The 14,572-nt window shown below is 46.0% G+C and overlaps 1 protein-coding gene across 7 annotated transcripts in view; it reads right to left on the reverse strand.

Annotated features, from left to right (window-relative positions):
• Positions 1-14,572, reverse strand: part of ARMC9 (armadillo repeat containing 9) — a 1,454,284-nt gene that overhangs the window by 1,269,653 nt on the left and 170,059 nt on the right. For all 7 annotated transcript variants that reach the window (XM_069617565.1, XM_069617561.1, XM_069617566.1 and 4 more), the window contains exons 5-7: positions 13,523-13,678; positions 11,930-12,022; positions 8,693-8,717 (exon numbers count right to left, since the gene is read on the reverse strand). In XM_069617565.1, the coding sequence (XP_069473666.1) occupies positions 8,693-8,717; positions 11,930-12,022; positions 13,523-13,678 (274 nt within the window). The remainder of the gene's footprint in view (positions 1-8,692; positions 8,718-11,929; positions 12,023-13,522; positions 13,679-14,572) is intronic.

Below are 14,572 nucleotides of genomic sequence, written 5' to 3' on the forward strand. Positions count from 1 at the left end.
CGTGACGATCACCACAGTCTGCTGGAATCTTCCTCCGCACGCCGGACCGGATTACCTGCAAGAACAAGGATAAGACACCGTTAGCATTTGCTTACCTTCTAGTGAGCCCTGCTCTCGTACTCCGCTCCAGTAACCCGAACATCCAGCATCTCGGCGTACCTCGCTCCATCAAGAAAACCACAACCTGGGGAAAAAGAGACAGAGAAGCAGCATTAGTAAGCATTTATTCTTCATGTCAAACAGCAAAGGCGCTCGCTTACCTGCATTGAACTCGTTTTGAGTCCACAACCATTCCGCCCCTTCCACCACCTGCAAGAAGAAAAGAAAGGACTGATTACTACACAGAATGCCAGTAGGTGGTTCGCTCGACACTATTCACCGCTCTCCATCTTTTCGGCACGCACAGTCCGAATCAGCATCGCGGCCTGCAAGAAAGACAATAAACAGTTTAGCACAAAAGGCACATAGCGCCGCGCTCCGCACTCACCATCTCGTGCACAACTCAGGCAGCACGACATCACGAGAACTTCATCCGCACCAACAAACCAAGGAAAGACATTGGTAGAGACAATTGCAAAATAGAGAACAAACTGTAAACGCAAGACTTACCTGACGAACGGAGTTGCAGCTGGTCTGGACTCTGAAGGGCCTGTACCAGTGAAGCAACTAGGTAGCGACATGCCAATCCTCAACGCATCCCTGCACTGAGCGGCAGGATGGAAAGCGCACCTTATCAAAAAGCAAGGTGAGAAGTGCACTAAGGGGTCATTGGGCCTATGAGGGAGGTAGGTTCCGGGTTGGAGGAGACAGTCAAGCTAAACCTACCTCCTTTGTTTTCAGACCTGGTCTCCAGCCAAACAAGAGTCCAAGGGAAGGGGTCCAAGGGCGGACGCAGTCCGGACTGTGTGGCACCCCCGTGGATACCAGGTGAGCGTTACACTGAGACAGCAATGGCAGAGTATGTTAGCCTACTTTGCCTAATTTGCCACTGCAAAGTCAATACCTTTTAGGAGGAAGTGATTGGGCAGGCTTAGGATAGGATAGTATAGGTCACTATGAATTAGGCTGTTTAAACTATACATGCCATGGAAAAACTAGGTTAATGCAGTCATGGGCTTAGGCAGTTGCAGTAGTAGCTAGAGAATTAGGCTGATTCCGAGTAACAAAGCAGGGAACCTATTTCAATACAGGCAGATGTGCTCATTCAGTGCAGACTCATCTACGTAAGACATGCTGGCATTTCCCACGATTTTAAAACATTACAGTATACATAGGCGCTGCCGGTTTGCTGATTTCGAAGTGTGCTGAGTAATGTCATAAAGCTGTGTTACTAGACACGTTTAAAAGTGAGCAGCTGTGTTATTGCCGCTGCAAAGTCAGAGATAGTACTGTGTCAATGGTACTCAGGCATACGCTTACCTAGGGTACAGCGCGGACAGCGATCTATGGCCCCCGGCTCCAACAGGCTCGGGACAGGCGAAGCCTTTGTGGGTAGTGCCTTGGTGGGGAGGGCCGGCTCTCGCCTCCCTGTTTGTATTGGGATCTGATTGGTACTGGCCTAGTTGTTTGGGAAAAAGTCCCAGATAGGCCGCTTTTATCGAACAGCGGCCTGTAGTGTGCGTGCGTGTGTGCGTGTGTTTTGTCAGGAACGGGATGGGGGGGACGGGTCAGGTAAATAGGAGGTCGGGGTAGTCCACCACCCAATACATGACTTGGCCTGCGGGGTGATGGGGTGGGGAGGGAATGAGGGTTGCGGGGGTGTACCCCACATTAAGGAATGTGACCAATCGAGGCAACTTGTCACTTCTCCCCAGGGGAGAGCCCCTTCCTGTGATGCTAGGGAGGAGAGCCTGCTCCGTAATACCCCTCCTAGGGGTAGAGGCAAGTGGTAACTCACTGGGAGAGACTCCCCATTAGGGGACAAGAACTCCCGTGAGGCACTGCCTCAAGAGGTACATATTATGGCCTATATGGGAGGCTTCAGAACACCAGATTGCATAAAGTAACAAGACAGGGACGAAGAAGCTACAATAATAAATCCTAGGAAATATCCATACTGTGATGAGGAAACCATAATAGCAGGAACTATGGATCACCCATACTGGGACTTGGAGAATGACATATTATTCGTAAAAAAAAAAAAGAAAATATCACTTTAAATTCCAAAAGCCAATCCCCAAAGAGGTGGATGAACATAACTCCATTGAGAGGTAGACCGAGAGAGAGGAACACACTCGCGTCAGCTGGGAAAAGTCCCAAACTGTGTGACGCGAACCAGAGAGCGAGACCCATAACACCAGCTGGGGAGTTTCCCAGGCGAGAGAGAGAGAAAGAGACCCACACACCAGCTGGGGAGTTCCCCAGGCGAGAGAGAGAGAAAGAGACCATACAACAGCTGGGGAGTTTCCCAGGCGAGAGAGAGAAAGAGACCCATACAACAGCTGGGGAGTTCCCCAGGCGAGAGAGAGAGAGAAAGAGACCCATACAACAGCTGGGGAGTTTCCCCAAGAGTGAGAGAGAGAGCGAGAGAGAGAGCGAGAGAGGGAGCGAGCGTGAGAGAGAGCGAGAGAGGGAGCGAGCGTGAGAGAGAGCGAGAGAGAGAGCGATACAGAGCGCGAGAGAGCGCGAGAGAGAGCGTGAGAGAGCGATACAGAGCGAGAGAGAGAGCGATACAGAGCGCGAGAGAGAGCGCGAGAGAGAGCGCGAGAGAGAGCGAGAGAGAGCGAGAGAGAGCAAGAGAGAGAGCGAGAGAGAGAGCGAGAGAGAGCAAGAGAGAGAGAGAGAGAGAGAGAGAGAGAGAGCGCGCGCAAGCGAGGGATGCTGGGGCCTGAGAGTTCCAAACTCGCACAGCTTTGAAAAGCATTGCACCAAAGCAGGGGCAAGCACAGAGCCCGAGAAAACATGAGGGCTGGAGCCCTTTTGAAGGTGATGGCGAGACCAGGAATAGGAATCCTTGGTGGGACAAGTGTCCAGGCAACGTCGCAGATACCACCGACAACTGGAACACACAGTTGGTACAGTCGAACGCTGAATGACCACATTACTGTGAAGTAACAGGAGGAGAAAGATGCCAAAGCAGGAGAGACGGTGGCTATCTGTGCATCGAACCGAAGGAGGCTCCCACCGACATTCTCCTACCATCAGGAAGGTAATGGGAGGAACGGGAGGGCGGGGAAGACCCAAAGAATCATTATTGCAACTCATCCTAGTACAAACACTGAAATAGAGTTGAATTGGAGAAAAAGAGAACCCCAAATATAATTGTGTAAAACGAACTGTTGAATGGTTAAATACCAGAAGGAAAGTAGAAAAGATAAAGCTACCCTGGGAAAAGGGGAATATAACTCGACATCCTGTAAAAAAGTCAAAATAATTTTGAAGAGGAAGCAGGACGTGGAAAAGAGCATTAAAAACATTGTCAATTAAATCAAACATTATATCAAGTATATCAAGAAGCTATAAAAGCACACATTAAAAACCACAGACAAGAAACAAGGATTAATAAGAGAATCCCTAGAGGGATAAAACCTGAGGAGAGAAAGCAAAGTAATCCAGTTAAAGAATTAAAGAGTTTAATGGAAACAGTCATAAAAGACTATTCACAAGCCAGATATTGAAAGAATGGTAGTAGAAGTATGTCTATGTATATGTAGATGTATATATTTATAACACTAACGCGCAGAAAACCTGAAGGCATCAGGGCGCGGGTGGACACACAAACAAACCAGACAGCCAATCGGCTAAATCAAGGAACAGAGAAAAGGCCCTAGCAAAAGAGCTGAGTTTTCAGTCTCCTCCTAAAGATGGTCAGGTTTTCCTCCAGAGACAATCTCCTTGGTAGCTTGTTCCAGGCCAGAGCTGCTTTCAATGGGAAAGAACGGTTCTTGCCCCTCCTTCGTTTGCTTTTTGGGCAGGTTAGTACCATTGAATCCATGGATCTAGTAACCTTGTCCAAGCGCTGGATCTCAGATACTTAGGTGCCTGTTCATAGAGACACTTGTGTGTCATGGTCTTCATTTTGAAATGTATTCTGGCATCTTTTGGAAGCCAGTGCAACTCTTTTCTATAGTCTGAAATGTGGTTTCGTTTGGGAAAACCATTTATAACATGAACGGCATCATTTTGCAGAATCTGAAGTTTCCCGATACAAGCCTTGCTGGCATCACCCATGAGAGCATTACAATAATCTAGTGTTGGTAAAATTAAAGCTCTAACCAGTGTAGCACAGTTTTCTTCTGAGACATGAGGCTTAACTAGGCAGATAAGTCTCATATTACTGAGAGTATGTAACTACACTCGCTGTTTGTGATTCCGCGTTTAAGGATGCTTCAAAAATTACAGCTAGAGTTTTCACCTTTTCAGCTACTTTAATGGTGTGTTGAATTATACAGAAATCTGCATATGATGCACTTAATTTCTCTTGTGCTTGGGCTAACCCAAATTGTCTAGTTACCATTAAGACAAACAATTTTCTGTCATCCATGCCTGGATCAACTGATATGCAGACGAGATGTTCAGAATCTTTATCCTAATCGCCGCTCAGCAAATAAATGAGCTGAAGGCATCCAAGAGATCACATAAAGGCTGACAAAAAACGTTGGCGAGTGGGGGATAAACAGGTCCCCTGTGGCACTCCGCATATCACAGCTTCTGGTCTAGATACAGCATTTTCCCATATGATCTTTGCCATCCTGTCACTGAGGAAAGCCTTAAACCAAGCCGCCGCGCCTGTGGACATGAACCAACTGTTATCAATCCATCTACCAATCCTTCATGTTCCACAAGATCAAAGGCTGCCGAGAGCTCCAAAAGCATCAGCAGCCCTGATTTGCTCTCGTCCATTATATTCAGCATTTCCGTCTGCAGGTCAAGTGCCATGAAATTACCTGAATCCAGTTCGTCTGAGATGTACAATCTCTACACTCTCAAGGTGTTTTTGAAACCGAATAGTAGCAACTTACCCTCAGAAGAGGGTCATCAGTTTCAAGAATAATTTCCAAGAGACTATTTTTGAATCCCCTCCTGAAAAACTGGTACTAGAAGTACCTTCAGGAGAAAGGAGTCATTCTCCTGCTACAACTTATGTATTGTATAGTGGTAGGGTCAGTGAGGGTAGTATTTGGACAGCAGGCTTATATCTTTAGACAATCCCGACTGACTGACGAGCACCTTAGTTAATAAAATAGGCAGGTGTGATGCTGGAAATGCATCGGAAGGACAGGGCCTTCGTATCCTTGTCCTTTACTGCTTTTTATCGTGTGTTCTGTCGTGTTTTCCACGCAGGAGTTCATGTGGGACTCCTGGCGGTGCAGCCCTCTTTCTTTTGGTTTGGTGAACGGACCTGTGGGATTCCCTTATGGCACCCATGGGTGGGGGTACAACCCTGTGCCCCTAGTGTATGTTTTTGGGCACGTGTGGGTGGCCCGCAGAGCAGGGTATGGGCTGGTGGCAGCTCCATGCTGAATTTGACAGGTGCGCGGAGTATCCTCCATTTTGGGATACCCCTGCCCTGCCATTGGGATCAGTTGATTCCTGATGGAAAACAAGATGGCCCCGGTGGCCTCTTGCTTTCTATTACCCATTACCTTGTTTTCCCAAAGTCCTGGATCTGTCCCTTCCCCCTGACTGGCTGTTGGGTGGAAATGCCATATATGGTATTGTTGTGAAGGCCCAGTCAGACTAGCTGGAGCCTTCCCGGTGATGTATGTTGTGGGTACCTCCTGTGGGTGGGACCTGGGTGAATAGAGTGTGTGACGAATATGCATTCTGTGTTGTGGGTGTCTAGTATCTGGTGGTTGACACAATGACTGAGACAACCCTGCCCGAAACCGGTATGAATGCAGCTTGGAGTGTTGAATGGCTCGGTAATTGTCCCAATACACATAACTTGTTGTGAGTGTCTGGAGAGAAGTGAATGGCCTGAATACATCGTGTGCCTGATTGGCTGCCTGCCTGCATGAATACCCGTAGTCGTGATTGGATGCTTGAGTGTGACCCAGCGGAATGAATGGGAGATCAACAGTATATCTGGGGACCTCTCACTGCTAGGAATCGTGTTCAGAAGCTGAAGTCCACTACGACGAGTAACTGGATTAACTGATGCTTGACCTTGAAGCCCTGCTGGACGAGAAGAATTGCTGTTGCTCTCCTTCACAATCTGAAAGCTGCTGTGCCTCCAAGGACTGACCCAGAGAGGACCTGGTAAGGCGCCCTCTTCCTGAGCGACGAGGGACCAACGTGCACAGCTGATCTTTGCCAAAGCTCCCTGGTAGACAGACCTACGACAGGCTGCCGACCCGATACGGGGACTGCTGCGGAACTCCAAGAAGAAGCACTCGGACTGTTGTCCGCCACTGTCGACGACCGCCGTCGCCGACCGGAGCCGCCGTGCTCCCTTTTGCCTAAGAACCTTCATTGATCATCGGACGCTCTCCCCTGCATCGTCATCCGCTTGTCTCCCGCTGGAGAAGGCCCGACCGTCGACGCGCCGAGGAGCATCCACCGGTGGGTTTCCCGCCACCTAAGGACCACAGAGACGCCGACGACTCAACGCCCTTGCTGGGCCACAGTTCTTCATCATCTCTTTGCGGTCCAGAACTATCGTCACTGAGGTGCCCCGCACGCCCCTTCCTTGCAGGACGCCAACGCTCTGTCGTCAACGAGCACCGCTAGGAACGAAGCTACCACTTCACTGCCGTAGTTCCACCTGTTCACCGTCGGATGTTCGACGACCCGTGACTCCCGCCTTAAAGGGAGGGCACTCAAGAAGGGCAGTCGATTCCCCGACACCGAACGCCAAGTTCCCCGACACCTTTCGACGATCCGTAGCTCCCACCTGAAAGGGAGGCACTCAAGAAGGATCGGTCGACGCATCGTCGGAGAACTCTACTCCACCAGGTACATTGAGGGGGTAAAAACCTTAATAGGAAGAAGTGAGCCTATTGAACATATGGACTGGGCTTGTGCGATATATCTTATTTTACAGGTTGCCCAGGTGGGGGGATCTCCACACAGAACTGGTTTCCTCGTTATTAATCTGTGTGACACTTAACCGTACAGTTGATGCACTTTAATGAGATTTGATAACATTGGTGGTACCACTTTAGAATTGTATATATTTATCATTATTGACTTCCAAGTACAAAGTGCGTTATTGTGATCGTGTACATATCCTTGAATATTAATTATATAAAGACTGTGTTTTCAGTAATACAGTGTGTGGACATTCCTTTGTGGGGGTTCGGGGACTACACTGTACTTAAGAACCAGCCTGCATCACCTCCTGAGAAGCTAGGCCTCGATTGCTCGTCCACTGCTACCTTATAGAGAATCTTGGCTGGGGTCTTCTGTGCCTCTCCTCTACCATATAGAGAGCAGAAGTACAGACACCCCCTACAAGTCTTTACAGTAGGGAACACCCATAGTGATAGGGAAAATTAGACATTATACCTTTTATTTTAATAAAATACTGAATATAATGGACCACTGAGTCTGTGTCCTTCTTCTGACCCGCCAAAGGAAGTATAGGGAAGGGGGAGCTAAAAAGGGAAAGAGGTTTCCCCGCATCACCGAAACCCGGCCCGGGCAACCAGACTGATGAAATTGGCTTGGGGAAACAGAGCCATCTCTGATCGAATGGTGAACAAGGAGAAAATGAATGATCAAGTGTGCCAAGAAACTCACCAACACATGTTGGCTGAATGTGGGGTTTATGATGCAAGGAGTAACCTCACAGAGGGGGCGGGGGACGTATATAAATGAAAAAAAGGGCATGAACAGAGGCAGAAGACACTAAAGAAAAGGGAAAATGTTGGACTGCTGAAGAAGTCAGAAACCAGGTGCAGGTTTTTGTAGCTATACCAGACCTTGAGCTGAAAGAGGAACAGCAAGGAAACAGGACAATGAAAGTGATAGTCAGAGCTTAAATTGAGGTCATAAAGAAACCAGGCTAGATTGTGAAATGAGAAGGTATCACATTTTACGTTTCAAAGAAGACCGGAAAGCCAGAAGATAAAAATGGGGGTGATGGAAACAGGGTTGTCATTAATTAAGCGGTCTAGTGAAAATAATGGACTATGGACCTTTGACAGCAAAAATAGCAACACAGACAACATTCCAACTGCCAGTGTAAAAAATATGCTAAACGGATAGATGTGGCACAAAAACAGCATTTTGAGTTTCTGGTGGCAAAATGCCTTGTTTTAGGTTATCTTTACATAGAGTTTTAAGACAGATGGGTAGGCCCTCAAGTGTAGAGTGGCTAGTTGGGGGCAGGCTCCCCTTAGTAAGCGACAATAACGAAATTCCAAACAAAAAAGCAAAAGTCAAAATTTAAGTAATCAATGAAAAATCCTTCAATGCTTTTTAAGTTAATGGGTGCAACAGAAACGTGATTAGAACTTAAAATAGATTGAGTGAGAAAGCCCAATGAGGGACCTAAGACCATTTGCCAAGAGGTCTCGAACAACATAACCAATGCAACTTCATGATGTACTTTCTAATTTAAAAGACTGATATAAAACCCAGAGAGAGAAACCTCCTGCAGAGCGGAGAACCAAACTGTGCCATTTGGGCAACTGCTACCTCAAACGTATGCACTCTTCATATGAAGTGTGAGTTGGACTAAACAACGATGGGCTAGCAAAGTTAGCAGGGCAAGGAAAGAAAAGCAGCTGCCAAACACAAAACTTACCTTTGCTGCTCGGCCCATTCTCCTTCTGCGCGATCAAAAGAAGGCTGTTAAGGAAACCAGTTTCACATATGGATGCAAATCTACCTAGCTTCCTTTTTCAATGAGCAGAGGCAGAAATCACAGTTGTCATGAAATGAGTTGAAACCTCTTTCGAGGCCTTACACATTGTGCTCTGTTTACCCAAACTATATCTAACTAGTTTCTTTACATCTTGTACAAGAGACATACCACCAATGTATCTAGGAATCGTGGTTTAATTCCCCAGTTGAGTACATCATATTGTGACAGATTCCTAAATTGGAAGTTGAAAGAAAACCATTTATATTGTATTTGTATTTATTTTAATTTATATAGCGCTTTAATCCAAGGCGCTTTACATGAGGAACAAGAAAATACAAGCAATACATGACATTAAATCTAAACCAGAAAACAGCACAAGGAACTATTTACATTATTTATGAGGTTAATTGCAAATGGAGAGGGACCAGGGCGAGAAAGGGTTGCAAAAGTATTGGAAAGGTATCCAGGTTGCAAAGGTATCCAAGCTGGTCAGGAGTGGTTCTGGTCTTTGTGTCATTGGCTTTATGATGGTTCAGTTACCTGTGCTTCTAGAGTATTTCAGATAAATTACATTACTTTTCTTTCAGGTTTTAAGCCCTTTCCGCCATTATGTCGTGCTCTTAATAGTAATCTGAACTGTCATCTCAGGGTTTTTGGACTCATTTTCCCCTCATGCAAGATGGTAGACAAACTACAGTCAAATTCACACAGTGCTTTCACCAAGTTGCAGTTCAGTTCACTTTGGGGACCAGAGCTCTCTTTCCCGGCATGCATTAGATTGGACAAACAGTTCAATTTGCTCTTGGCTTTTAAGACTCTTTCCCAGAATGCATCTCTTTGACCAAGCAGAAATGTAGTTCACTGTGGCCTTTGCGAGTCTCCCTGCAGGCAGCAATTGAAAGAAATCTAGATTCAGAACACTGTGACTTTCAGAAAATCACGTTCCCTAAATACAGCATTTTACACACAGCGTTCCAACGCATTACTGGGTTTTGTGTTGTTAAGGTGCTTTGAGTGAGTTTCAGTCTTCACTCTTAGGCTCTCCCAGTCTCTCCACCCTCCCAGTCTTTCGCTCTCCCGGTCTCGAAGCCTTCTCCAACTTGGGTTTGGAGGATCCGTTCTGCCATCTCACTGACATGGGAAAGGTACTCGGCTCTTCTGGATTCTTCTCCTCCGGCCCCGAAACGATAGGTTCCCTGTCACCAGCCTGTGTGGTTGCTGTGTGGAAAGGCATTCCCACCCCAATTACGTGGTTTCCCAGCAGGCAGCATACGTTGGGACATGCTTCAACGTAGCGGTAACCAACAGCCCCTGAGGACTCCACTACAATGTTCGCTTTCCAGGTTTCTCTACCACCGACAGCTCTTTGTGATGGACGCTCGCTGGAGCTTTGGCTTGCCCTGCTCTACTCCACTAGCCAGCTTCCTCACCACGAGGGAAGATTCCGATTCTCTTGGTTTTCATTTTTTGAAGTAGCCACAGCACCAAATCCACCATCCATCGACTACCACCGCTGAAAAGGACTTCTTTGGATTCCTGGTCAAAGATGATTTGTCACAATACTGACACTTCCTCCTATAATCGTACGTCACCATGTTCCAGCGGTATCCAGACGACCATATATGATGAAAGTGCAGCATGGAGATGTCTAGTGAGCGTGTACGTGTGCTCCGTGATTCAGGCAGCGAGAGTGGGTGAGCTGGAGGATTGGCTCTGCTTGGAAGCATTGCCCACCTCTGCATCATTTAGGACACTGAAAACATGGGCCCTCCTTACAAAACAAAGTCTGCTAAGGCGTACAGTAAATCTTTCCACCAATCGTTAAACCCGGGCAGAAGGGGATTACTTATAATAATATCACCCCATCCGGGAGTTGGGAAAAAGAGCTGGGAAGCCCAGTTTTTCAAAAACCGAGCTATTTCTGGAAAATGTTAGTTTGGGCCGTCAGGCAATCAATTCTTTTAATTCGGCTTACACCATTTACAACAAAGAATACAAAAAACAGTATCAGCAAATTTTGTTGGAAAAAAACCTGTATTAACTATATAATATTGCATAGTTAAAAAAAATCCCTGTTCATAATGAGAATATAATATTCTTAACATAGAATTAAAATTGTCTCTCCAATCGTTCAAAAGCAACTTTCACATATTCACAGATATTAGAGGTAAAACTGCTGTCCATAGAACACAAAATAAATAGCACAGCCTCAGATCCAGGATCTAATATTATAACATATAAAATCTGTGCACAGCCATCGTTTTCTTAGATCAATCAACAAGTCCTCCCATTTTTAAATAACCAGGACCTGCGTCCCCTTAAAGGTAGAGTATTAAGTCTTACCATTAAGATGATTCGCCTCTGTTCAGGACATCCTATTTTACTTATTATACTTCCAGCGGGGACTAAACTGTGGCCAGTAACTGGATATTTGAAAGAACCCGACTTCATAATACAGGTCACACCCCAATCAAATTCGAGTGCCTTATCTCTCTTTTTGAAAATCTAACTTGTCTAAAGCACCCATCCTTAACTGCAGAAAATCTACTCCCCAGCTCTTGCACAGGGCAGTGCATTTCCTATACCAGAGATAAATTACTTGTGGGAAGTGGGACTCCATTTCCCCTATAGCATTCCTAACCTCCTCATGAAATTCACCTTATTTAACATTAGCTCTGAGCTGCAATAGACGTCTTCCAGTTTTATCAGTAATTACACATAATGCCAATTACATGAATGCAGGGCATCCCTGGGGGCATTTCCTGGTTCCCTCCTCCCTGTCCTTTGCCACAGTACATAGCGTTGACATTACATAGCCTATAATCCAACATAGCCCCCGATACTACATATACATCATTAGGAGGCATGGGAGGACAAGCATTCTCCAATTGGTACAGGGGTTTCCCAAGCCAAGAGAGGTGAAGCACAAAAGGACCACACGAATGGTGTGATGTCAGTTATATATGCAGGCCAACCACTCACCAGCCTCACCACAACACACAGGTGTCCTGCTGCAATGCCCCTTTTTGCACAATTTGCTCAGCACTTAACTTCGGGGGCTTTGTGTGTAAGAAGAAAGCTGTCACAACACTTCTAAGGGCAGAAGGTGTCCATGAATATGTTGCCCCATAAAGTAATCGCATTTGGAAGGAAGGGCACTTGATGTTCAAAGGATACATATAATGTGAGGAGTCTTGGGGTAGTGCAGGCCTTCAATGTCTGCGACAGGAACTTCTCCAGCCTGATCTTCAGGTCTGGAGCCCAAGAATCCTGAAAGAAAAGAGAAACACATGCTCAGACTATTGTCCAACCGCAGAAACATGCAGCGCAAGCCCTGGAACATGCTTCAATAAACACAAAAACAAGCACGCAAAGACCAAACAGCGCTGGGTTAGGAAGCCTGCTGCCTTTCCATTACCTGACAGCACTATAGGGTCAGAGATTGTGAGTTCCACTCTCATAAACCAATTACTACTTAGAATCAGCACTATTTTCATTGGCATGCAGAAATACTGGCATACAGAAAAATACATCCCGGCGAGGGCTTTTCTTGTCCATATTTAGACTTCTATTTGAACCGGTAAAACATTAAAATCCTATTGGGATTACATGTTTTCCTTTCCATGGGATCATATAAAACAGCATTTTCATGCCTTCTGGCTGTATTTGTGTGTCCATTGCTTTTGCTGCAATTGTTACCAGTAGAGGCCTGGAGCATCAGGAGCTTGCAGGTAGTACACCTTGTCTGATGCAGGTTTTCTGAGTTGGTCGGTGCCACTGATCAGCTTATCTGTAGGAGAGACTTCCTCTGGTGTTCTTCTGTTGCCTTTCATTTCTTTAGGCCCTCTATTTTTACTGTAGCACCTTTTCAAGCCACCTCTCTATGGGTCACACCTACCGTATCCACACCCTACATTCCTCTACTGCTCAACAAGTCCGAACATGACATAGGCGTAGGTCTTGTGGGAAACCTGCCTTTGGAAAGCAGTTGTGGAGCTCATCAATTAAAAACATAAATGCTATTGCAAAAGTCGGAAGTGTAAACACTAAAAGAAAGATGCAGAGCTTGTTATTCATGACTGTAATGAGAGTTGGTTTGTACCATTAACTGCGCACACAAACACAATTTTACAGGGCTCAATCGAGTATTATTTAATGCAGATCAAGACAGCCGACGCATGTTTCGAGCAACAAAGCTCTTCTTCCAAGGCTTAAGGATGCTTGGACATATATCTGATACTATAGGATTTGTACAATTGACAGACGTATAGGGTTCAATTGCCGGCTCCACTATATGAACGCATATGCGTAAGGACTTGACGTCTCTGCCCGTACTGCAAAAAACAGGCTCCTGAAGAAGAGCTTTGTTGCTCGAAACACGTGTCGGCTGTCTTGATCTGCATTAAATAATACTCAATTGAGCCCTGTAAAATTGTGTTTGTGTGCGCAGTTAATGGTAGCAAACCAACTCTCAGCAGTTAATGGTAGCAAACCAACTCTCATCACAGTCTCTTACGTAGAAACCTTTGGCAGGGTGCCCACAAATTGCTCCCAGCTGCAGCCTTCGAACACACCTAATTTCCTGCCAGGGCGCCAAACCACAATTGCCCACCGCTGGCAAAACTCTTTTTTCTCGTTATTCAGGAGTATTGGATGATGTAACTCCGTATTATCAGTCAAACAGCAAAAAGGGACGACATTTAACCCAGCAACATTTAAGCAAAGTACGTTTCTGCAAGGAGAAAAGCAAGGGTTAAGTTATGTCCTTACCTGAAAGAGATCTTTGAATGATGGGTGCACAGTGGGGTTAGGCACAAAAGGCAAAGCGTAAAAAGGCAGAAACTCTGTGGTTTGGCTGAGAGCAGCGCCGCTCGTCTCCAGGTAGGTACGAAAGTGAGAAATCCGGTCATCAATGTCCGCCCTATCCTGTAAGAAGGACAGGAGGGATGAGTCTGAAGTGTCATAGGAAGGAGGCCAATCAGCTTCAGGAAATGGAGGAAAGCACCTAGAGGATCAATCTGGCGTATGGTAAGTGGATACTGCTAGGTGAAGAACAAGGAGAGGATGCAGGAGGACAGTGTATGTGGACACTGGCATTCACTGACGAAGTAGAGGGTTCACAGGCAGTCCGGGCTTGTGGACAAGTTGAAGGGGTCACATGAGGGTGCTGCTCAGAGAAAATAGGGGGTTTCATTAGGGCAGGGCATGTGAACATTGCTGCTCAGTGATAAAGAGGGCTACAGGGGACAGGCAATGTGGCTATTGATGTACAAAATGCAAAAAGATGGTTCGAGAAAGTAAGCACAAGATTACCATACGCAAGACAAAAAGTAAAAGGTCACAGAGAGCAGGAATTGTGGACATTGCACTATTGCAAAGAGTAAGATGACATTAGATCTGGGCAAGTGGACACTGATCCTCAGTGAAGAAGATGCCACAGTGTGGCAGGTGAAGAGAACACTTCTCTGTGAACATGAAGAAAATTGTCAAATGAGTGTTAATATCCCCGCAACATTTTTTTTAAAAAAAATCCCCATTCAAGAATGGCGTTGTTTTTCTACGGCGATATCAACATATGGAACTTGCAGGGGACACCCCTGCAACCCCCATATTTTCTTTAAAACAATATCGCCTATGCAGTTTCCCGGCGACCATATATATATGGCGCTATTATTTATGGGGATAATATTACCCAATACCTGATACCCAAATGAGGACATGGCACGTGGACACTGCAGATGAAGAGGAAGAAAGGGTCACGTGAGGATAAGCCAGAACATAGTAACACTTTACAGAATTTAGTGGGTCAAAGAAGGCAAG

Source organism: Ambystoma mexicanum, chromosome 10, assembly GCF_040938575.1.
Source record: "Ambystoma mexicanum isolate Mex_15411 chromosome 10, UKY_AmexF1_1, whole genome shotgun sequence".
NCBI lineage: Eukaryota > Metazoa > Chordata > Amphibia > Caudata > Ambystomatidae > Ambystoma > Ambystoma mexicanum.